General features: G+C 36.6%; 1 protein-coding gene across 4 annotated transcripts in view; it reads right to left on the reverse strand.

Annotated features, from left to right (window-relative positions):
• The window catches only part of ADK (adenosine kinase), a 270500-nt gene that overhangs the window by 70371 nt on the left and 175044 nt on the right, over positions 1-25085 (reverse strand). For all 4 annotated transcript variants that reach the window (XM_068198543.1, XM_068198542.1, XM_068198541.1 and 1 more), the window contains one exon: positions 7854-8024. In XM_068198543.1, coding sequence (XP_068054644.1) covers positions 7854-8024 — 171 coding nt within the window. The remainder of the gene's footprint in view (positions 1-7853; positions 8025-25085) is intronic.

A 25085-nucleotide genomic window follows, 5' to 3' on the forward strand; every position in this document is an offset into this window, starting at 1 on the left:
CTCTTTCAAAGTCCTTTGTACCACCATGCATTACCCTCCCATCTAATCAGATCTAGTGATCGTGTTGCTTGAGAAAGCTGGACCTGCTCAGTGATTAAGAGCAGTCTGGCCCACAGAACACACTACTGCTCTGGATGTAAAATTGTTAATCTGAGTAAAGGGGGCAGATGACTTCATATGATAAGGGCAGGTGAGAGAGGTCTGCATCAGCTCACACTTAGATGCTATCCATGGGGATAACATGGCACTGCAGCCTTACAATCCACTGCAAGGACTATCTATAACAGGGGGAGAATCTCCAGCACATGTTGCCATAAGAGGCTTTAGCATAACCTAATCTTCTGAATCAGAAACTGGCTATATCTGCCCCAAATAGGGCTTGACATGTGGAGGTACTGAATCAGCCTTAGCTGGTTTGGAAAACAAAGCTTTATTGTAACATATTTTTCACCTACATTGTTATCTGCAAATATCTCTGTGAAACGGAAAAGTTCTCAATTTACACTAATTTAATGAAGCTTTTGTGAACAGATCAGCTTCTTTTCTTGTTCATATCAACTATGTAACTCAATTTTATTCATACTCTTATTTTTCAGTTCTTAAATTATATATTAGATATTATATATTATACATTTTTGCCCTAGTGATCTGAGTATTAAAAGGCATATGTAGTTTACCTTTGAAAGGCTTTCAGAGGGATATGTTAATATTATAGAGAAAACCAAAAGCCAGATTCTGCAGGCTTTTTCCTCCAGACAGGTGAGTTTTGTCCAAGATGTATTCAGCAGCTGAACACATTTCAGGACACTTAACTGAAGAAAAAAGTTAGAATTCAATTCTGCTTGTTCCTGGCTCTGCTCTTGCTGTATGACCTTGGGCAAATAACCTTTCAATTGTCCACCTGTAAAACAGTCAAGACTACACACCCACCTTATTGGTTTATTCTGAGCTTTAATGTTTATGAAGTGTTATGAGATGCTCTGGGAAGTGCTACAAAGTGAAAAGGGTTATCAATCATTGTCAGTAAAACACAAGCTGCTGAAATACAGTGGAATCTGCTTTCCTCTCTCAAAGGACGTTCTGTCTTGTGCTGCTTGTTCTCCAGGATTCACAGTCTTAAAAGTATCTCAACACTGCACAGCATAAGGGAGGATAAATATCCCTAAGCATTCTGAGAGACTACCAGAAAATATTTTTAGTTCTAAGAAGTGAAGTCTGTTGGAAAATATAAGCTTTGCTTCTAAATACCTGCTTGTTTCCCATAACAGGAAACAAGAAAGACATTTTTTGAGATAGGGTTCCTAAATTGCTTAAATAGCTAGACATTAGCTGAAAGCAGCACTAAATATAAATTTAAATACTTGGCTCTCAATTTTCCTTTCATTCATGATGTACTAGGTAAACTATACTAAAATAATTACTTGCTTATTACTCATGAATTTCAGTGCAGCAGCTGAGACAATATAGATAAATAAGATGATTAATTGAGACAGAATGAATCACAACAAAATATGTTGTTGTAAAAGGTATAGTTAACTCCACAGTGATTCATATCATTTCAGATAACAGGGCTTTTATCAAAAACGGCAGCAAGGTTGGGAAATGATTTAAAACATTTTATCTTAGAGAGCCACTGCAGTTCACATGGGAGGGGAAAAAAAAGAGAGAAGAAGCAGCAGATTCAGTGTCTGCAGCTGAAATAGCCTTGGGCTGTTTCAGCATCCTTCCCACAGCACATCTTTACAGCATGCCACTGACATTATCAACCTCCCTTGTGCTAGAGACCCTCTCATTTTTCAGATGACCACAATTTATTAGATATTCTATTACTGAGAAAGTTAATTCTATGAATTAAGGAGCAATATTACAACACCATAGCTGTCCTATAATTGAAAACAAAACATCCACCACAAGAAAAGGGCATCAAAATTCTATAAAGACATAAAAAAAAATAGTATTTATTTTTTTTCCATTCAGAATTACAATTATTAATTCCCAGGCTCCCTCCAAAGACTTTGCAGAAATCTTAAATGTAAGATTTATAAAAAGAAATACTATCTGTTTACAGCAGTTTGGAAAAGCAAACACCAGCAGCAGCTGACCTTAAAAACCTCTACCTGCTAAAATAGAAGGGAAGATGAGATGTCTCCTTACAGAATTTTTTCCCATGTGTATTTAATAAACTGGGTCAGAATATCTGACTATGATTTTTAACTGAACCACAGACTCCCTGTAGGGAACTGTGCAAACCTCAGTCTCTCACCCAGCCTAGGAACTGAAGATAATTACCCTCACCTGTGGGGCAAGTTTCTGAGAACTGAAAGCACAATAAAAAAGAAAATACCAGTATATAAACTGAAATGCAAAACACTAACACCCAACTTAATGTCATTTAAGATGATTACCGTTTCTGAAAATTTAACTCCAAATGAACAGAGATGTAGAAGGTAAAGGCTGAACTCTTAAAGGACGATAGCTTGCCAACAACCAGTGACTGAAAATAATCTCTCAATATAGACCAGGTCCAATAAGACAAGAAAATGTTTCCTAAGGGCTCTTTACACAACATACATGCAAGTCAGCAGTACTAAAATGAGCCTCTTCAAGATACTCCCTTTCAAATACCATCTATTATTTGCCTTTCAATAACAATTATAAATGCTTACTTGAAAATACTTCAAACAGAAACATCAACTTAGTGATATTTATGGCATGACCAGCGATTCTTTGCTGTGTTCCTCACTTCTTAGTCCCATCTGATACCAAAGAACAGACTGAAATGTTGGTCTCTCTTTCATTATTTATTGAAAGTCAAACTGTATTTCCCTTCTTCCCCACACCAAATTACATCTGACACCTGATTTTCTCCTGACTCCTACTTCTTAATTATTTCCTCAAAAGCAGACAACTCACCAGTCTAAAAGGACACTCGTGGTTGTGGAAAGCTATGTGCTAGGTCTAGAAATAGTAGGAATTGCACTGTGTAAATTCAAATCAATTCAGTTATGCCATTATGAATGCACACTAGTTTGAAGAGAATCATCAGGCTCATTTATCTTACAAAAGTGATTATGTCTCATTCAGGATTTTTCTGGGCTGCAGGTATCAATCTGATCCCAGGTGATAATGCAGCAGAAGAAATTTGCAGGTGGAACTGAAGGTTGTTCTCAGTGTCATATCTTAATGTAATATATCAAATTAAGTGGAGTGAGAGTTTACAGCAAGGGGTTAGACAAATTTGCTTCAAAACTGCCATTTAGGTGTAAATCCTAGTGTGTTGAACACAGTTTATGCCAGAGAACTTACCAGTATTTCCATTCCCTCCCTCAGTTAAAACAAGCACAAAACTACAGACTGCCTGCAAGTTCAAAACAAGGAGCACGTTAATCTCACCAAAATCTCACCAACCCCTCAGTTTTGTATTTATTGTTTTTTATTGCCATTGAAGAGAATTTTCTCTTCTCTAATTGGAAAATTACATGGAAAGAGACATGGAAGAGACTTGCCTTTATAAGGACTTTAAAAGAGTATTAAAGTTTGCCGTCCAAACCAGCTACATTTGTAGGGATGTTTCTGTTATTATTTGATACCTCATTTGAAAATACTTTGAATAAAGGAGGCACAGTGTACCATTGCAGTATAATTGTGAAGAGGAAATGATGAAAGACCCATTTACTATCTTATTCCAAAGGCATTCATCTCTTTAAAGCTCAGGATTTCTAACTCTAGAACCACCACTAAAGCTATTGTCATTGCTTCTTAAAATGTACAAGTCTTGTACACATCCTGCTTTCTTTTCAGCACGTTTCCTGTCATACCAGCAGCAATTTCCCAATGGGCTCATGGATGCTCTGTCTTTGCAAAACTTCAGCTTATAATCCTGTAATGAATTTGTTCAGAGTCTGGGTGTTTAGAAGTAACAGCTCTTTACATTAGTGAAAAAGAGGATCAATTTTTAAAGAATAATTTTTACCTTCGTTTTCTTTATTATTTTGTACTTCAAAAAAATTCACAATTTCTCTTCTACATAACCTCCTCAACCTCTATGTATCACTGTACACTGAATATCACAAGTTATATCACTGGTTGATTGTTTTTGTTGTAAAGCACTAGATGAAAAGTTCAATGTATCTATAACTCCAAAGTTTCTAAATTCTAAAATTTTTCAGTGATGCCCTGCCTACATACAGCAAGAGAACCCAGAAGATCTTTACCACATCAGAATCAACTAATATTCCTTTGAGCCACGAACTGGTGCCAGATGCGAAGATCAATCATGTGAAAGCCTTGCAGTCTCCTTTAAATCCTGAAGAAACTGCTATCCAGGTGCACATGCAAAAATATACAGACTGTTCCCCCAAGGCACTTCCTTCCCTGAGGAGATGCCATTGTAAGTCGCATTCTTTGTGGTGACTGGAAATTTAATTCAGATTCCTGTGTCCATTAAAGACTTTGATGGGTCAAGTATTTAATTTATATCACCATTTGGCCCTAAACAGGAAAATGAAAAGTGATACATACAAATTTAGTTTCTTGCCTAGAAAAATTGTTTAGAAAAATTGCCTAAAATTGCCTTTACTTGCCTAGAAAAATTGCTGTGTAGGAAAATTTCTACAACTCTGTGTAAAGATGTTGCTTTCAAAGCTTTCACTCTTTTGACCATCCAGTTACTGAAAGTTACTCTGAGTTGTAAAATATGTATTCTAAGGTGAGCTTTTACAGCCAAATTAAGCAGCAACTTGTGACAAAGCAGTTATCATCAGGAGATAATTGACCTTATTTGAGAGTTAAGCATCCTGAGGCAAAGTAGAGTGTGCTTAATCCTGGCAGGTTAATTATCCAGTGATTATGGTAGCTTGGAAGGTATTACTGCTAAGAACCATTTGCAAAATGACACTATTAAAAAACCTTAATTTAATAAAAATTAAAACAATGACAATAATCAAGTTCTTCAGTCATGTATTGCTAGATAATGACTGGAGAATGGCCCTACTTGGTTAACTGCAATGACCATGTAATTATTCCTTTTCTGAATGTTCTGTACTAAATTTGTTATATGAAGTACCGTTAATAAATAGAAAAAATTCAAGACAAGATGTTTAGGTTGATTATGAATGACATTTAAATAAATTATCAAAACACCAGTGGTCATTGAATTAATGCTGAAATTGATACATATACTGAGCTGTTACCACTGCATTCAGTGTCTAAACTGCAGTTAAGGGTATGCTGGCATTTACATTCAAAACTAGAATATTTATTCTGAGAGGTTTATAACTTGCCCATTTTAATTACCATCTGGCTGAAACTTGAAATAACCAATCTCCATTCAGATGTAAATTTTTAAGTAGAAGATGTAATTTAAAATCACTTTGCCAATTGTTTTTAGTTTAGGAATGGCAGCAATTTGGAATTTTGCTGCATTTGGATGTTTTCGTATTATTCAAAAAATAAACAGCTCAGTGCTTAACAACAGAATTTTATTGGACTATAATGTGAAGATAAATATAGGGAAGAATAAAATTGTGTCTAAGAGTATTGTTTGTACTAATGAAGTAACAACCACACAACTTAGTATGCCTTATTTGTTAACTTATGCACTTACACTGATGGAAAATGTAGCATAAAGCAAAAGGAAATCACCCTAAATGGACAAAAATTTGGTGTAGTCTAGCTGAAGCGGTTCGTGGCCCATCAAGATATACAAAACACAAAAAAATCCTGAATATGCTTGGACCTGAAATTCATATGGGAGGAAAGAAAAGGCACCAAAAGCAAGGGTGGGAGCTACAAAGGCAGAGTATGTCAGATTGAGCTTTGAGTTTTGCAACTACTCTTTATCAAAAACCATATGCAGAGAGCAGAAATACTGACAATGAGAAGACACAGAAGCTACTCAAATCTAGAGGTACATCATGCCAACAACATGGTTTCAAGTCACACAGAAAGGCAAGAAAAACCACTGCAAGCAGCATTTCAACAAGTCCAAAGCAGCAATAGCCAGCAGGAAGCTGAGACTAAAAAATGACCAGGGTTCCATGACTAGTGTAAGTAACCAAGAGGCTGGTACCCCGAATATTTATATATATTGTTCTGCCAAGTTTAAGGATGATTGCTTAAGTTTAAATAGCATCTTTTATCCTGAAAGACACCAAAATGCTTCAGAAATTATATACAGAAAATGCAGGGAGTCTTTCAACTTTAACAAACACAACAGTACTACACAGCAGGTGAATAATACCATAACTGAAATGACAGAGGAAATTAAACTAGACTGAATAAAATTTCTGAAATGGGAGTGTCACCTGTGTCATGGACTATTGATTATAAAATACACAAATGTACAGAAAGTAAAAACCTATGAAAAATAGCACCTAATGAACCACTGTGATCTGAATTTTCCTAATAGCTCAGTGGAGCAATATGTATACAAAAGATCCCAGAAATTTCTGTGAAGCTCTTCTACTCTAAAATTATCTAGACTTGTTTTTACATAATCTGTGAAGTCTGACGGGATTTTGTGTCAAGATTACACTGCTATTTTATAAAAATACTCAATACCATCTTTGTGAGGACTGTATCAAGAAAGATGTACCAAGGTAACAGTTGGAAATAGCAAGAACATATCTGGAAAATACTTTTTCTGTACAGTTAACTTTAGTTAAAAGGGTTTCCCTTAGCCCATGCATTTATAAACATTGCAACTTTCTTTGTTTTAAAAATAAGGATTTTAATTTTTAAAGTCCTACCTATATCTATAAGATATTTAAGTGTCTATAACAATGCTAGCCCCTATGTGGACATGTGGACAATAGTTTAAAGACTGACTTGTATTGATGCAATTCCTTTTGTCACAATCAGGAATAACCACTCACAGGACTAAGTTGCTTTTCCATCATTTTCCTGTACTCCTGTAGTTATCTTGAGTGACAAACCCACATTTCATTTAGGTGTATCATACATTTCAAGGCTTTTTTCAACCTTTTCCTGCTGAGAAAACTAATAAATACTTAAGAACGCTTTCTAAAGAGAAGAAAAATCAAAAATTATGAGGGAAATCTGAATTAATTTGTTCTATTAACATGTACTTCCAGGCAGAATTTCATGCTTCCCAACTTACACAGCAAAGATAAGCCTTCCTCTGATGGGCTGCCAGTCCATCCACTATAAAATCAATGAGAACCTTTTAAATCAACTCTCTATTTCTTAGTTTTCTCCTCCTACTTCTCCCCAAAGAATCGTCTTCATCAGAGAAAATGCTATTAATAGCAGCACCATGGGTAAGGAATCAAGTTACAGGAGCTCAGTGGTAGCCTTTCATATGTCTTCTTCCAGCAGAGTTAAATTCAGGGTGAGCACATGGACAGTTATTACAAAGCACCAATGTGTTGGGTGCTTCCTGCTAGAACAAGTAAGTTGTAAACCTCTAACAGGTCAAGTGACATCTCTGGCATCTACTGAAATATCCCAGTCCAGTGACCACAGATTTAACTTTCTAGTGACACCTCACATGGTCAGATTCCCTCTATAAAAAAAGAAGGACCATGAATTACAGAATCATCAAGGTTGGAAAAGATCTTCAACATCATCAAGTCTAACCCCTGACTGACTATCTCCACCCCATCAACAGGATCTGCAGCAGTAAGTGCCATGTCCAGTCTTCTCTTGAATAACTCCAGGGATGCTGACTCCACCACCTCCCTGGGCAGTTCATTCCAATGCTTGACAACCCTTTCAGTGAAGAAATTCTTCCTGATATGCAACCTGAACCTCCTCTGGCCCAGCCTGAGGCTATATCCTGGGGAAGCAGGCTCTGAGACACAAACACCTAAGTGCAAGAGACACAGACTCACCGTTTCATTTCCAAAAAGAACATCCACGTAAGGCATGACTTTCATCATCGGCTCTTTGTAGAACTGGCTTATAAATGGTGCAGAAAGATTCAAGCTGAAGATCTTGTTGTTGGCAGAAGCCTGAGCAGCCACTTTTAATACTGCTTCTGGTGACACTGTCAGGAAGAATCCCTGCAAGCATCAAAACAAATCAATGTATGTTACTAATTTTATATTAAGTACCACATGAAGCATGCTATTTCTGTAAAGTCTCTCCCAACCCACGTTTGTCATACACGTGCACAGATAAAAACTTCTGGGAAATACTGCCTTTCCATTAAGGTATTAAAGAGATGACAAAGAATCTGCATATGCCTAGCATCACAGCCTTTCAAAATTAAATGTAACTCCTAACTTCTGCATTCCACAGATTACACTTTCCCACGGCAGCTAAGACTAACGTTTGTATCTTAAAATGTGATGTATTATAATTCTAAATGCCCCTTTATAGTACTAGAGTCAATCAGACTGTGCTGCTTAATTCCAAAGTCCAGTCTGAATCCTCTGTACACAGCTAGGAGACAAATGAAATCCCTAACTTAAACATTAGTACCTTGTTTACAGTAAAGGCCTTGAAAATGCTGGCTTCGTAATACTTGTTACTGTTTTGCAGAAAAAAACCTGGGAGCTTTCATGTTTCCACACAGGCATTTTATTTGCCCCCTTTTTTCCAAAAGTACTTTTCTTTACTCAGAACATCCACATTTAAGTAAGTGCCAACTTCCACAAATCACTACTTGTCTACTAAACTGTGGATGCTGATTTTAACCCTATGAAGAAAAAGGCTGCCATTTTGAATTCAGCATTGCAGATGGTTACTCCAACCACACGTGTTCCAGGAGCCATAAAAAGATACCCTAGAATTTCATTAATCTGCTAATTAAACAAAGGCTTAGACTTTGCACCAATTAAACATATTTTGTATGTTTTGTTTTTATAATTCTAAAACTTATTTTACTAACTGTTCTCCAAACTCAGTAAATAATAGCAGTTTTCAAGCATGAGCAGCAAGTGTTAAATTTAAGGCCAGAGATAATGTCTAAGGCACAGTGAGAAACACCTTTGAGGAGGGTCTGACAAATAAAACATCATCTCAATCCTATTTATAACATCACCACCATGACACTCCAAAAGATGTAATAGTGACACAGTCTTATTTTCCAGTTTCCATCCATATGATTATGCCTTTGAATCACAGAATAGCTCTATTTTCACCCTGCATACTTTAGTTATCAGATCATTTTAAGCATTCTAATCACTAGAAAAAATAAGTCTACAGATTAAAGAATACTTTGAGAGTATATCTATTTATTTCTCCTTACTCCACACTCCCCAGTCTAAAAAATACATGATGGATTTCAAAATCTGGGCACGATTTGCTAGTTGACAGTCAAAGTCCAAAGGGCACAAGAATGCATGCTGTGGAGCTAGTTAGTACCCTGAAGGACTGGAAGCCTGCAAACATCCAAGCTTCTTTGCTAATTTTACATTCAGAAGAATTAAAATGAGCAGTTTCTATAATTTCTAATCTCCATAGCAATCTCTGCCATCTTTTATTTTTTTATGTAATGAACAGAGAGATGGATTTTTAAAAAATCTGTCCCAAACACAAAATAAAAATCTTTCAAGGGTGACGTGCTGCCAGCTCTGGATAAATGACAGACTGCTCTACAGTAATCTATGTAAATAGTAACCTGGTCAAATAATTAGGCTTCTTACCAATTTTAGGCTGAAAACTTCATCTGAAGTAAAATACATCTGACTGCAATTTAAGGTACAGAACACTATCCCCATGAGATCTAACTCAGGCCTGCATCCAACTCCCTTTTCCTTGTAAAGGCATCATAAAAGTGCTGAGATACAGATAGGAGAGTTTGCTTTATAGATCCTGCAAAGTAAAGGCCAGGAAATCTCAAAGGCTGTTGCTCTGTCTTCTGGGTTTCTTAAAAATCACTTCTGCCATTTAATTGCATTTTTCCATGGTTTTGTTTATATTCTTTTTAAATAACTGTTTGACATTAAAACATCTAGAAATTAAAGAGTTCTGTGTATGACAACTCTTTTCCAAGTATAACATTTCTTTGCAAAACAAAATTGTAGCAGTACAATCCACACAATGGAATTAAGAAAGTAGGCAGAAAATAAAATTTGATCTGAACAGATATTGATTTAAAAAAACCTAATTCAACCCCCTCTTCAGGTATTTAAATTCACTTTGTCTCTACTTTTAGTGGAATTCCATGCAGCTATGACCAGTGTAGTTACAGTAACCCAGCTTCCTAAGCTTAAATTACAACCAGAGAAGCCACAGGCCACCCTACTGCGGTATGCTACAGTTGTGTACAGGAATGAATTCCCCTAAAACCCCCAGGTTTTCTTATATATCACTAGGATTCAGAGCAAAGTTGCTCTGTGACTTCCTTAGAAACTCAGCTGTCGCTCTGATTTTTTAAGATTCTCTAAAGCCTTCTGAGTTTACATTCTTGTAGCAAACTTTCTCACACACTTTCTGTTAATAACTTATTGTTTTTGCATTCCTTCATAGAGGCAGAGAAATTTGATGGACTGGTAGTTTATCCAGTGTCATTGGAGAGGTGGCACTTTCGCGTCGTGCTTTCTCATGTCCTACAGTGACACTCAGCCTGCGGGCTCTAGCAGCTGCCACTGCTTTTGGTCCTGACAGATATAGACAAAGGAATGCCTAAGCCAACTACTCTTACCTACTCTAACAATTACCTGTCAACCAACATTAGCTTTGAGTGGGAGAATAAATGTACCCTGTATCACTGGTATAAAAGACTTTGTATTTCACCAGCAGGAAGTTCTATTCCCACTAACAAGAAGGTTACGAGGCTCCTCAGAAGATATTCTGTACCCACCTACATACCTTAGACTACTACTGAGAGTTTGGGGTCCTGTTTACCTGCACAACCCAAAGATACTTAAAATAACCATGAGGAAAATACCTCTCATCAAAGGACGAGACATTTAACAAACAGAAATTCCAACAGCCTGGAAAATGTACATTACATAGAAAAATGAAATGAATGTGTATGTAATGTAATGTGTATGCAATTCCTTCATGAAGGAGGGTGATGCTGGTGGACAACCAGCTCAGTATGAGCCAGCAATGTGCCCAAGTGGCCAAAAAGGCCAATGGCATCCTGGCCTGTAGCAAGAATAGTGTAACCAGCGAGAAGAGTGTGGCAGTGATTGTCCCACTGTACTAGGCACTGGTGGGGCCACACCTCAAGTGCTGCTGTCAGTTCTGGGCCCCTCACTTCAGAAAGGGCATTGAGGTGCTGCAGCATGTCCAGAGAAGGGCAACCAGGCTCAAGAAAGATCTAGAAAACTTACAGGAATGGGTGAGGGACCTGGGTTTAGTCTCAAGAGCAGGCCCAGGGAGAACCTCACTGCTCTCTACAGCTGCTTGAAATGAGACTGCAGTGAAGTGGGGACTGGTCTCTTATACTCTGCCCACAGAGGATAAGAGGAAATGGCCTAAAGCTGAGACAGAGGAGACTCAGATTAGGTACTAGAAAAGGTTTTGTTCATTGTTAGGATGGTCAGGCATTGGAATAGGCTGCCCAGGGAAGTGGGGAAGTCACTATCCCTGGAGGTGTCTAAGAGGCATCAGGATCTGGTGCTGGGTGATGTGGTTTAGGGGTTACAGTGGTAGTGCTGGGTGGATGGTTGGGTTTGATGATCTCAAAGGTCTCTTCCCACCTTGATGATTCTATAATAGAAGGACATGTGACAATTGGGCAGTACAATCACAGGAAGTGAAAGGCAGGAATACTGTAAGAAAACCTATAAAACATTAAAGGCTATCAGATATATTAGCAGCACACAGCATTCCTTTGGCATGTGCTGATAGAGTACACCAGATGCTAGCTACTGCTTCATGATGTAGCACTATTTTCTGCTACTCAAAAAGTAATGAGTGTCTTTTCTATGCCAGGAGGAAGGAACCATTGTACCACAAGCCACAGAGCAAGGCTGAACCAAAATACAGACCAGGAAAATATGATGGTAGGTTGAATTATGCATGTGCATGTTTGCATGTACACATGCACAAAGTAATACCATTCTTAGGCACTGTAAGCAGTCCTTTTATTAAGTACAGTCTTTTGGTGGGAAAAAACCCCATTTTCCTTGTTGGATAAAAAAAAAACAAGAAGAAAGAAATAAGAAAAATGCATTCATGTATTGCAGACACATGGCTATGGGAGATAGTCACTTGTTTGTAACTTAAGAGCTTTTAAAATTCAGTAAGATGCATACAACAGCAGAGGACAGAGTCAAAAGAGAATATCACATTAATCTCACTTCTACAACTACTACACTTCTACTCAACTTCTACAATCTACTACTTCTACTTCAGGAATTCTTTGATGCACCTCATTAGATAGGCCAGGGTACTGTGAATATTGGATAGTCTTTCACATTCACATCTTTTTTCTTTGTAGACACTAGCATAACCAGAAGGATTTGGTGGGTTTACACACCAGTAATTTGTCTTGTAAGCCACCTCTCTCATTTTTATCACACACACAGACCCAAAAGGTTTCTTCTGACCTACACTAAGCTCTTACAGCACCAGCTATAGCAGATGTGAAGGCAGCAAATTAAGGGTGTCAAAAGTGTCAGCAGCACAGAAACAGAGAGTGTTGAAGAGGTGACCTCATGAAACCAGCACAGCTCTGGCTTTGGTGAATGCAATTCTGTAAAAGGTGTTCTGTCCAAGCTGAGAAGCCTTGCCTTGCACTGTATTCGTGCACATGAATTCATCTGGATTACACACACGGAATGTTCACAATCAGGATCAAGATTTTTTTTTTTCCTCAGTATTTCCAAACAAATGCAGGGCAAGATGATAACAAACAGCCTTGCAATTATGGATTTATTACTGTTTAATAGTAAAGAAGCAGTACTGCCTCAAAATCATAGAGAGATAATAAAAATAAGGATTTCTTTCAAACTTACTACCTGCTAAAATGCATGTCTTTCTTTCTAGCTCTTCCACTTCCTTGCCACTCCCATTTGCAGAGAGGATTACATGAAACAACTTTATCATATGAATGACAGGATTTTGAACCATGGTATTCTGAGCTGATTTAGGAATGCCATTTGGTAACAATGTAAAATCAATAAATCGTGTGAATCAAAATATTTAACTTTCAGGAAAACAGATACAACAGTCTGCTGCCATTTAAGATAAATTATATTCTGCCAACAGGAAAGGAACACATCATTTAATCCAAAATTATTTTATAGCAAGCATTTACATAAAAATGCAATTATGACAACATCACACTCATCCATCTAAAGGGTGGAATTTTTCAGACACACAGAAACCTTGACAGTTACGTGACAGTCCTGATCAATATCATGGTTCAGTAAAGCCCTACAGAAATCATCAAATTCAAGTGTGCTGGCAGTTCCAGTGAGACAGGGAGAGTGCTGAGGTGCAAAACTTGCTCCATTACATGACAGACACAACCAAGTCAGAGCTTTGGACCTGGTTAAGTTTCCTATATTCTGCACACAAAGAGAGCTTGAAGCCACACACTTGGGCAGAAGAGGCATCCCTCAGCTCTGCTCTGCCGTCAGTCTCACCTGCTGCAGTCTAGCAAAAGCACACAGCAGTTCCTGAGCTGGAGAATGAACCACTAGGTAACTGCTCCAGACCAAAGAACTTCCTCAAGGCTTCCAGGCGCCCTTACAACCAGAAGAGTCTGAAAGACTTTTGTATTCCAGCCTCTGAACTGCCTGAGCACAGATGGGGTGCAGTCCATGTACCACCCACTGTGAGACATGGCAATGAAATCATCTTCCCTCAGAACAGGAATCAGAAGGAATCTTCTTGGAATGAAAGAGCAAAAACTCTTCATCTATCTTAGTACTTATGTGAGTTTAAAAAAGCAGGGAGCAATTTAAAAGCTACCTTTAACATTGAAACATCTGAGCACATTACTTGGAATGTGCAAGACTGTCAAGTTAGCAGATTTATTGACCCCTTACCTCTCCAATCTCTCCGTTTTGAGCATTTATACTTGCATCCTGTTCCTGCTTGAAATTATTGTCAAATTATTTTCCTTACTGAGCTACAACAGAATAGTCATGATGATGCAGATAATAAAATACTCACAGTATGGGGAAAAAAAAACCCTTCAGAAATAATTAGCAAACCCCTGCAAATTAAATAATCAAAATGACCTTTACCAATAAAAGTTCTTGTGGCTTTAAAGTAGCATTTAACTTTCTCTAGAAAGAACAAGAGCTCTTTGTAACTATCCACTTGGGAAATGTTTGGTCTCTAAATTAGTGAAATACATTAATGTTATTTTAATCTATGTACCCGTTCTTCCTGTAAAAGGTAATTCAGGAATTTAGAAAGTACCGAGACCTAGTATCAATTGCATTTTTGAACTATGTTTTAGCTCAGTGATAAATCTTATTTCAGTGATCAGCAAGCAGTTACTTACTGAAACAAAACCCACTGCTTTTTGTCCAGTTCCTACTGGACACAGTTGTTTTAAATCAGGAAGCAAGGACAGCAAGAATGCAACAATTTCTCTGAGTAATTGTTTTGGCTTGTTCCTGTATGCCTTGTTTATTTTTATGAAAGTATTGCTTTATAACTGGAAAATGACTAAGCCATAAACTATTGTTTTATCATTCTGAGTGGCCAGTGTTTCTGTTTTTGATAAAAGCCAAGTTTCAAACAGTTTTCAGGAACATAGGAAAAAACCTAACTGTCAGTAAATGTGCTTATATTGACCATGACATTTTCCTCTATGATGGTGCCAACATGTCAGAAAGCGAGGATTGCTTTCAGGATTGAACAGCTTCTTTGTTGCTGAAGTGAACTCTCATTATTGCCATATTTGTATCTATCAGTAGCAGAAAACCTTCAATATCTGGCATTGCATGCTAAAGAAAACAATTATTTTATGCATATATTACCAATCTTTTTAATTTTCATCAGTTTGAAAATATTTTCAATTCTGTTTACTACTGTTTAAATTTGCAGGAGTTGTTCTAAGCCACGCTAAGGACAAAATAATTGTGTGACTTTACTTAGGAGATGTGTACTCACAGTGCAGATGTGAACTTTAACAATGAGGTGTAACACATGTGCCAGAGAGCAGTAATATACCTACTTTTGGTGTAGAGAAACCTCATCCCAAATAAATAAATTCTCCTATTTCCCTGAAAAGTACAAACTTAGTTAAGATGTAAATTCATCTTGCCAAAATGAGATTAAGAATTTGGTTTGACGATGCTCCCTTAAGTTGGCCCCTCTGTGAAAAAAACAGAAACACCTCTCAAATATGCTCTCTCAAATTCAGTATATAGTTTTACATGAGATTATTAAACTCAACAAGTGAGATGTATACATTTCATTCTACTGAATTTTTAACAAAATTTTGGAGGACGTACTAAACATCATCTGAGAGATAGGAACCCAGAGATTTTATTACTTCAATTAATAATTCAACCTCTTTTGCCTCTGTTTACCCACTTGCAAAATAGTCATAATGATAAATACACCTCCATTGGCAGAACCAGTGGGAGGTTTAATTACTTAATATTACTGAAATGACTGAAATTCTGTGTTGAAAGGTATTATAGAGTACAGGGTATTACCATCAATAAAATATAAGCTGCAGATCCAGCAAGCTATGATAAAGAGCAAGCCACTTCATTTCTCCTAGTATCCCAGAACCACTTTACCACACTTTTTTTTAATATTGAAAACCAATTTAATCCATACTGAGAAAGCCATGCATCTTAAAAAATTGTTAAATTGCTGATTAAAGAGAGAAACCATTTCTTTCACTTTTCATCCTTTAAAATAACTCTTTATTAGGTTTATCTAACTCATCTATTAATATGAGGATAATGTTGTGTTTAGACCAAAAAATAGACTTGGACATACTTTTTATTGTTCAATTAAACAATATCCAGAAGTCTAAAAAATGGCATCAATTGGCATTGATGATGTTTGGAACAATGAGATAACTTGTTTTCAATCTTAATTGCCAAAATTTTGAGCACAATCCCAGGATCCTGGTCCTGGCAAATAAACACTTCAGGAAGCATAGAATAAGGTATGGTTAATTTAGGCCCTTGATGATAGTGCAACATTTGCTTTTTTGTATATGGTTAGTTCCATTAATATAATGTGGCATCTCATAAATTATGTAAACATCAACCATATGTTGAATTCATTCAAGTTTGGTGTGTACATAATATTTACAGTATATTAGTAAATTGAGAGAATCTATGTAACTACAAATGCATAGAGAATTTCTAATTCTCTAGACAGTTAATCCTCAGTTTGAAAGCTCTCTAAGTAAATACTTTAAACAAGCCCATTTCTTACTTATTAAAATAGCCTTGAACAAGAAGAGAGCAAATAGGAGTATTTGCTTAATTACATGTGCTTATACCAGTACAATGATCTGGTTAAAAACTCAGAGTGAAACAATGACTGATATTAGCAGATAATCACCACTGACTGACCGGGTGTCAAAAGGCAAAAAAAAAGTCTCACCAAGCGCTTGCTCTATACTGGTATATACTGCTATATACTGCTATACCTGTGGCCTCTGTCATGATCCCAGGTGATGCAGAGGAATGCAACAGTTACATAACATAGACAAACACGAGAATGAGTCCAGTGCCCTGGACAAAAAGTCCTCCTTACAGAATTTTCTGCTAAGAATGTGGTCATGGTACAAAATGTTTCACTTAAATTCAGGTTTGAAAGCAGATACAAAGTAATGAAATACAGGTATCTTTCTCTCTAAGCACTCTAATACTGAAACCCTTCAGCAGAAACCTTTCTTCCCTCCCCCAGCTACCTCTGAGATCTTGTAATTTATAAGAACATAGCAGCATGGGGATTAAATATTAATCAAAGTCATTACCATCATCGTTAGAACATATTTCAAGAGCCCCAAAGAAAGAGCATATTATTTCACTAATAAAGATCATATCAGAAATATGTAGCATGGTAGGTATGAAGAGGAAAAAAGAAATGATCAAGTGGTAAGTCAAAAGATTTCTGAAGCTTATAACACTATTCAAATGCTAACTCATCCTTTAACTGAGTCTGTTTAAACAAGACAGGCTCACCATGGGCAAAACTGAGCTCTATCTAGAACCACAGAAGCCCACAGTATATTTAAAAGAAGCAACTTTGCTGAAGGAAAAAACCCACCTGTGCTAATAAAATAATTTTTTTAAAAAAGAGGGATCCAAACTCCATCAATATATTAGTGAAATTCTGGAGCAGCTCCAAAGCTTCAGTGGAGATCTGAATTCATTTGGTGTGCAATAGGGCTTTCCAAAGCACAACCAGGGCACCTGAAACCAGCACTGCTCACAGGATGACTTATTCTTTGCATTAAAGAAATGACCAGCCTTATGAAATAGCAGGACTTCCATTATTTGCAAATTAAGGTGTAAATGAGTAATAAAACAAATACCTCTCCCAGTCCTCAAGGTGCTTCCTAGCTGATTTTAAAGGGCCTACATATTATTTTCATGTTTAAGCCCCACTATTGCATAGAATTAAGTGCAAAGTGCAACAAAAAGCTCAGAAGAGCTAAAACCATAACTGGCATAATAATAAAGGATGTATTTCTTCCATTTTCTGGCTTACCAAGTCACGAGAAAGTGAGTTAAATATTTCTTTCCAGTATCACTCTTCTCACAACGCTATCCTCCAAACCATAGTTCCAACAAAACGTCTTTCACAGCAAATATAACATTTACTATGAACATGCAATTAGGTCCTAATCACTTGGATTAATTACCACATCAGGGTTTACAATAAAACATTTATTGCTCACACTTCCACATATTAAAATTAATTATTTAAAAGAACATTAATGTTATTGCTTGGCCTTTTAATTTTCATTACAGAAAGATTCTTACGTGGCTTTGTTTCTGAACACAACTAAATGAGGGTCAGGATCTATGCTAATTCCAATAATTATTAATATAGTTGAAATGTGGACACTTGCTAAGCTCTAAACAGAGATCTCTTCACTTAAATTAATTTGGGTAATAGTAACTGGCTGTAGAATATTTTGAATACAATGAGCTATGTAAGTGTTTTGTATTAATTATTATAGTCTGAATAAGTACTTCCGTCCAATTCCAAGGGTGAGGGGGAAATACCCCTAATTATTAGTTTTTTAGAGACAAATAATACTTACATTAGGTTTCCATTTCTAATGGGTGTATAAATTCAAACCTCAGAAACACACTTTTAATAGCAGGACCACTACTGTAACCAGGGAGAACAGAATAAGTCTTTTAGCCTCAGGGGAAACTTCCCTGCTAAGACATTATTTTTTGGAAAGACATTATTTTTTGTAATGTCATATTGGGGGAATAAGAGACTTTAATATGGGCTTCACTTTGCACTGCTATTTAAGATGCTTGAATACCCTAAGTAAGTTTTAATTTTCTACTGAATATTTTCCATGCTTCTCTACCTGAAACTGACTCCACTCCAATCACATTATTTGCCCACTTTCAGAGAAAATCACACTCCAGATACATGAAATATGACAGAACAAACACTTTTTTTTTTCAATTCAATTAAAAATGAAATATAAAAAAAAATGTTTTACATCTATAAAAGATTAGGTTAGATGGTCAATCTATGACAGACAACTAACCTTTCTTGATGCAGAATATCAGTGAGATTACAAGTCAAATGATTTTGAGAACAGGAAGCCCTGAAACTTAGTGAGCAAACACCTGTGTTCCCTAAGAATGAGTGACAACACCCCTTGGACGTAAAAGGCAGCCAGGGACCTTCTCAGCCTCCAGGAACAGGTACCCAAGCTCAGTGGGACACAGGTGCCTTCTGTGCATCTTGTGCTGTGTTTAGCACCAAATGTTCACCTGACTGTAGCTGTACAGCACTGCCCATCTCAGATATCCCACTAAAAGCACTCCTGTGGCAGGGTGGGCTCAGGGAACACTCACTGAGGCTGCCCAGACATGCAACATGATGCCATTTTTCATAGTAGGATTTTGTGCTACTGATTTTAAATATACTGTGCAATGTTACACACTTTTTCTGAAACAGTAGAAACATATGGGCGCTATTTTTTAATGTATGGCAAAAAATGGATTTTTTTGCCATAAACTGTCATGTAAATAAGAATTTGTAGTTCCAAATCAATTTACAGATTAAAAACAACAGAGCAGAATACAACTAGCAGTTAAGAAAATCACTGCTAACTAGTAATTAAGTGACTTCTTTGGACTCATTTAAGTCTCTAAAACTTTTACTTTATGGAAACAAGGTTAGATTCAAGAAGATGCTTCCAACATGGCAATTCTAGTTTTATAAGTCAGACCTAACCGCCTAAACCAATGCCTCTTCTACTTGTTAGTGCCCAAATTAGTTTGTGTGGTTTAATTCAATTGGCTTCTTTTTCAAATGTTGAATTGCACAGGAAAAAAAGAAGAGATTTATATGAGTTCATGTTCTTAAAAATGGTATTTAAAATTATAGAACTCAAATTGCTTTTGAAACTCATGTGAGTTTTATAATATTCAAAGAAATTTCACATGGAAAAAGAATTTTCATGACAGGGATCAAACATTAGAGCATACTCGGAAGTATTCAAAATGACTGAACATAAAGCAACTGAAAACTTCCAATTTGCTCTAGCAAACCTCTAGGGGTCCCTTGCAATGTGAATTACTGTAAAAACCTATGATATACTAGATCTGTGTGTATTTGAAAAGTATGGACAAAAAATATGTGGACAGACTCCAATGTTCTCTCAGCTTCTAAAAAAAGTATCTCAAAGCACAGCATCCCAGGTGGTCCCCTAACAATCAGAAATTAGCTATTTTACCCTGAAACAAACACCACAAAATGTACACACTTTGCAAACAAACCACGTAGATGCATTTGAACACCTTGGAGATTTGAGCTACTTCTGCAGCCCTTCCTCTTCACATGGAACATCTCTGAATTCCAAATTATCAAGTCAATGTGATCTTAATAATGCCTACAACCCTATATGTGGATAGTCCTTTGAACAGGAATGAGGTCTGTTACAGAATATTAATCAGAATAATAATTATGAAAAAATGTTCCCTGTTCTTTTTTACCCTTTACTTGAATCTTTGCCCATTCAATTTGTCTCCCTGAAAACAGAACAAGACAAAGAGACACTAAAGCTATCATAATGTATTTAACAGTGTTAACTTGTGTGCTAATTTATACACTATAACCATGATTTCTGGATTAGACTATCACTGAATAACATGGACATATTTGAGGCACATAGCTAAGACAAATGAAAAAGCACTCCTTTTAAAATCAGCATTTGAGCTCATGTTTCAGTGCTTTTATAAGAAAATTAAGTTGGGATCTCTCAAAATCACCTCCTTAGTTCAGAGAGTTTAAATCCCTTCCTTATGCTAGATAAACAGAATTTCTACTTTTTAAACAGTCAAACAAGAACATTTTGAAACAGTGTAACAGAGTAACCTCATTTTAGGGAATAAAATCAGTAGTCCATTTCTAAGTAAAATGCAGCATGCGTTCTTCAAACATGGAATGTGTCTGTCTCAAGTTTTTGATATTGTTTATGCATCTGTATCAATGACATGCCTTCAATTTACAGGAAAGTCAGATGATTTGGTACTTACTGGAGCTTGCTCTCTCTTCAAAACAGCTAACTATGGAAATGAAGGATTTCCTTTTTACTCCTGTCCCTACAATGCCTCCGCATCAACATCTGTGGGCCAATCCAGTCATGAATCTAGCAAGAAACCAAAGCTAACAGAGTGGTATCAAACACTTCTGTAAATAATAAGAAACAGAAGTGATGATGGTACCTTGAAACCAGTGCTCAGCAGTCATAGATAAATTCTTTACATTTCTTCAATTTTCTCATGTTTAGAGCTTTAATTTTCTTCAGTAAAGGCAGTCAAGACACAAATCAGCCATTTTCACAAAACTTTGCCCTGGACAGCAGTACCTGTATGATACTAATTAAGACATCTTCTGCAGGACAAAATTAAGCTTAAGAAGTTTCCTTCTGAAACAGATGTTCAGAACAGGTAAAAATCACAGAAAAACTTATTACAACAGTCACATTTACCCATAAAGATAATCACTGATAATCAAAGGGTTAAACAGTTGGCAATGACATGAACAACAGAAAAAATTATTTGACAAGATTCCACCCTCATTCCAATCTCTACCAAAGCATCAATTGTAATTACAAATTTTCACCAAAGATGTCAGATTCTTATGTTAATCTCTGCACAATCTGACATTGCCATTCTTCCACTTGTATAGAAGTGAACAGTTATCATTTTGTTTGTATGTCACCACAGACAACATAATCAATAGTTTTCATATCTTTCTGCTCATACTTTTTGTTAAAATGAATTTCATGAGTGCTGCTTACTTTTGTTCCACTATGAAACTTGTTACTGCTTGAATAGAGAGTACTTAATCTCAACAATAAACATTATAATGTATGATGGAGCAGTCAAGGGGAAAAAAAAGTTTCAACATTTTTTTTCAGTCCCCATTTTAAGACAGTCTGTCCTTATCAAATTAATATCAAACAACAGTGACACAAATGCAACACAATGGATGGCTTTGTTCATTTTATTTGTACTAATCTGAAGCACAAACTGCCTTTCACTCCTTTTCCTTTTATGCTCTGTAATTTTGTAGTACGGAAATCTTATTTCATGAAACTCAAAACAAAAAAATTTTGACTGGAAGTAAGTGGTTTATAAAATATTACATGTCTGGATCAATGATTTAAAGAAGATCCACAAACAGATGGATGGCTTGTTTATTGTTTCCATATGCAAAGAGCCACAAGGAAGGCTGGAGGGCTATTCTTTCTGACCTGTCACCCAGGTAAAAGAACCACGCAGGCACATTCAACTCTTCCTGCAGTCCTACAGCAGAACTCCCTCACCTCTGAGCTGTCAGCTCAGTACAGTTGCTCTGCAACAGAAACCGACACTGATAGATTTTCATAACAGCTGCAAATGATACTTATTGAAAAACTGTTCATCATAGGATAGTGGCTCTTGTGCAGGTAAACTTGATCCTCACTGTGCTGATCTATTTACCTATTCTTCATGGATGCTACTCTAAAAAAAGGTAATTGTTTTAATCAGTTGCCAGAGACAAAAACTGAAATGCAAAGAGAAGAATAAATTTCACGCTGGTATAGGCTTTACTTTAGCTTTTACAACTGAGCACCACTGCACCAACTGTGACACTGGTCTGGATTTTATGTTTGCTGAACTTGAGTTTGGAAAATGACTTTCTTGGTATGCCTCCCTTTCAGGTACCAGGCAGGAGAAGCTTCCCTTCCAGGCACCAAAAGAGACCAAACTGCTTCAACAGAAAGAACTTCTCTTGGATATAATGACTTAGCTAAGGTTTGAGGCTCTAGCTTCACCAGATGAGTACTTTAGACACTTAATACCCAGTGAACAATGTCCAAATCTATTGCCAGCACTCAACCCATTTTATCCACTGTGAACTAGAACAAGTTAAGAACTGGCTTCATCCACAACCTACCAGCTTACAACTGATACACATAAACCACAGAATATTCTTATATCACCTAAATGTTAGGTTTAGCCAGAGGTAATAACTGTTAGAAACTGTAGGCCTGGCCTTGTCTAGAAGCGGAGAAATTACATGAGTTCCCCTTGAAGGAGAGCCTCAGGCGTGTGAAGCTTATGCACTTAACTTTGTAAATCCAACAGGACTCAGGTCTAAACCTAATGCACATCCATAACCTTGGAGTTACTTCAGGCTGCTGAAACGGCAGACTTCAGAGAACGGTTTGCAGCACAGCAGTACTTCTGTATACTTGTAATAAACAATCGCTGAAGTGCCTTCTGAGCCTATTTACTCCTGACAAACTGAATTCATACACAGAGGAGTTGCAGAAGTCTTTCTGTGAACTTGCTTTTCTAGCAATTCGCTCTCCACAACAATTTCTTACGTCTCATGTACCCTGCCATATCCCTGACCACTCTAATCATTGAGCAAAGGAACTTTAGAATATTCACTGTTAATAATAGTCCTTGGAAAATATTCAACAATTTCAAGACTATGATACATTTTAGAATTCAGAGATTTAACACCACTGATGAGTACCAATTTTCCACAATTACCACCATAAACATTCTGTGAGGATTCTGTGCTGAGAAGAGGATACAAATGACAGGGACATGCTAGAAACTTTTATAAAACATCTTCTGAATGTCTGGCATTTTGACGGAGTAATTCTTCGTCTGCTCTTCTGACTGCCTGCTACTAATTTGTATTTGTCTTTGGATATTTTTCTTATGGCAAAAGAGCCCACTGTGAGGAGACGTGCACCTTGGTTTTACTACAGTGAATTATGCATCTATTCAGAGACCATGCTCTCCCGAATGAACATCCAAGCCTGCTAAAAAAGTCTGCCAACATACTGTGAAGATCTGGGAAATGGCACACCCTCACAAATGCCAGATGTAATTCTGCCCACAAGAAAAGTCAGATGGATTCCTCCAATAAATTCCTACTTCTTTTGTCTGCCTCTTGGTTGATATATGATACTACTGCAGATGTATCCAATTTTATTAAAATTTGTCCCATCAGCTCTACTCCAAAAGGAGACTTTTCAGATTTACCCTGATTTTGTGCACATTTGTTACAAGTTGTTTTTAAGCTAAAACCCAAGTGTAAAGCTTTATTCCATTTAGTTCAGCAAGGTCCATATCTGGTGAGGCAGTTTCTGTGTTTGTGGGTGGGAAAAACAACTGTATTTTTCTAAGACTGCTTGGATATTTGAGCTCCCACCTCAGTAAACTTTTCAGTTAGCCCTGAAACTGGAATTATTCTGTTGAATTTGTCTAAATTTGAAAATCTTCATAAATTGTGGAGTTCAAGCTACAATACATCCCACAGGACTACATGCAAGCCACAAGATCTCCCCACAGCTAGCTCTTCAAATCCTATCAGAAGCTTCACTAAAGAACTAAACTGGAGAATAACAGTTTTTAGTGTTTAAAACTTAATCTTGAAAGCTTTTCTTTAATTAGTGGCTAATAAAGTACTTCACTATGGAGATACTGGTAAAACTGTAATTACAGATATCACTCAATTCTCCTGTTCCAAAGACATCCCCAGTGTTAATGAATACACAGGAAATTCACACAGTTGAAAGCCAAAACAGTTGTCTATGGCCTTCACTCAATTTGACACTAATAAAATTGTGAACTACTCTGAAAACCTCATGTTTGAAAAATCACCAGTTATTAGAAAAGTATCTATTAGAAAGTTAAAGGGGCAATTCAAAATAATTTTGAAAAGGCTTTTTAATAATTTTTTAATAGTTTAAGTATGATAATTTACAAGTAATCATATACACTGGAGAACAACTGCATTTGCTACATATTCAAGACTTTCCTAAGAGGGAACACTGAGGAGGCCAGGTCAAAAATTTTTTTTTTGAGAAGTATTAAGACTTGATATTGAGCTAATATTGTAAAATCTTGCACTGAATTACCCATACATTTAAGGACTGATGAAATAATTCCACATAAATAAAATCCAATCCTTCCTCTACCCCTCAAAATACAGCTATACAAATCCGCTGCTTGTTCTGCACTGCTTCATATACAGAAACTAAGCTTTTAATTCAACTTGTCTTTCTGTAGCATTACTACTCTTTAGAAAAGCTTGTGTTTTGTTTCTAAAAATGACTTTTTTGGCATTATGCCCACATTACTTAGGATATTGTCCACAGTCATCCTCCCACTTCCAGTCATTCATTTTGCAACTAGTGTTTGTTGAGACTGATGATCTAGAAAGTCCCTTGTGGTAAGATTTTGTATTCCACTTTATTTTTTCTCCACTGAGGGTAGCAAGTTCTATTCTATTCACATTTAAAGGAGCACAGAGTGTAAAAGTTAGTGATGCCCACGGGAAGATACTTTTCTGTTTGGGACAAAGAAGATATCAATACTGTGTGAGAAACAGGGAGATAAATTTTAACACGAATGTGGAAATTAATTGGGGTTACCATTTTTGTCACTGTGGGGTCACATCTGGCCTTGTGATAGATGAGTGTTAGTCTGTGTATGAAATTAATATACACTAAAAAC

This window comes from Anomalospiza imberbis, chromosome 8, assembly GCF_031753505.1.
Source record: "Anomalospiza imberbis isolate Cuckoo-Finch-1a 21T00152 chromosome 8, ASM3175350v1, whole genome shotgun sequence".
NCBI lineage: Eukaryota > Metazoa > Chordata > Aves > Passeriformes > Viduidae > Anomalospiza > Anomalospiza imberbis.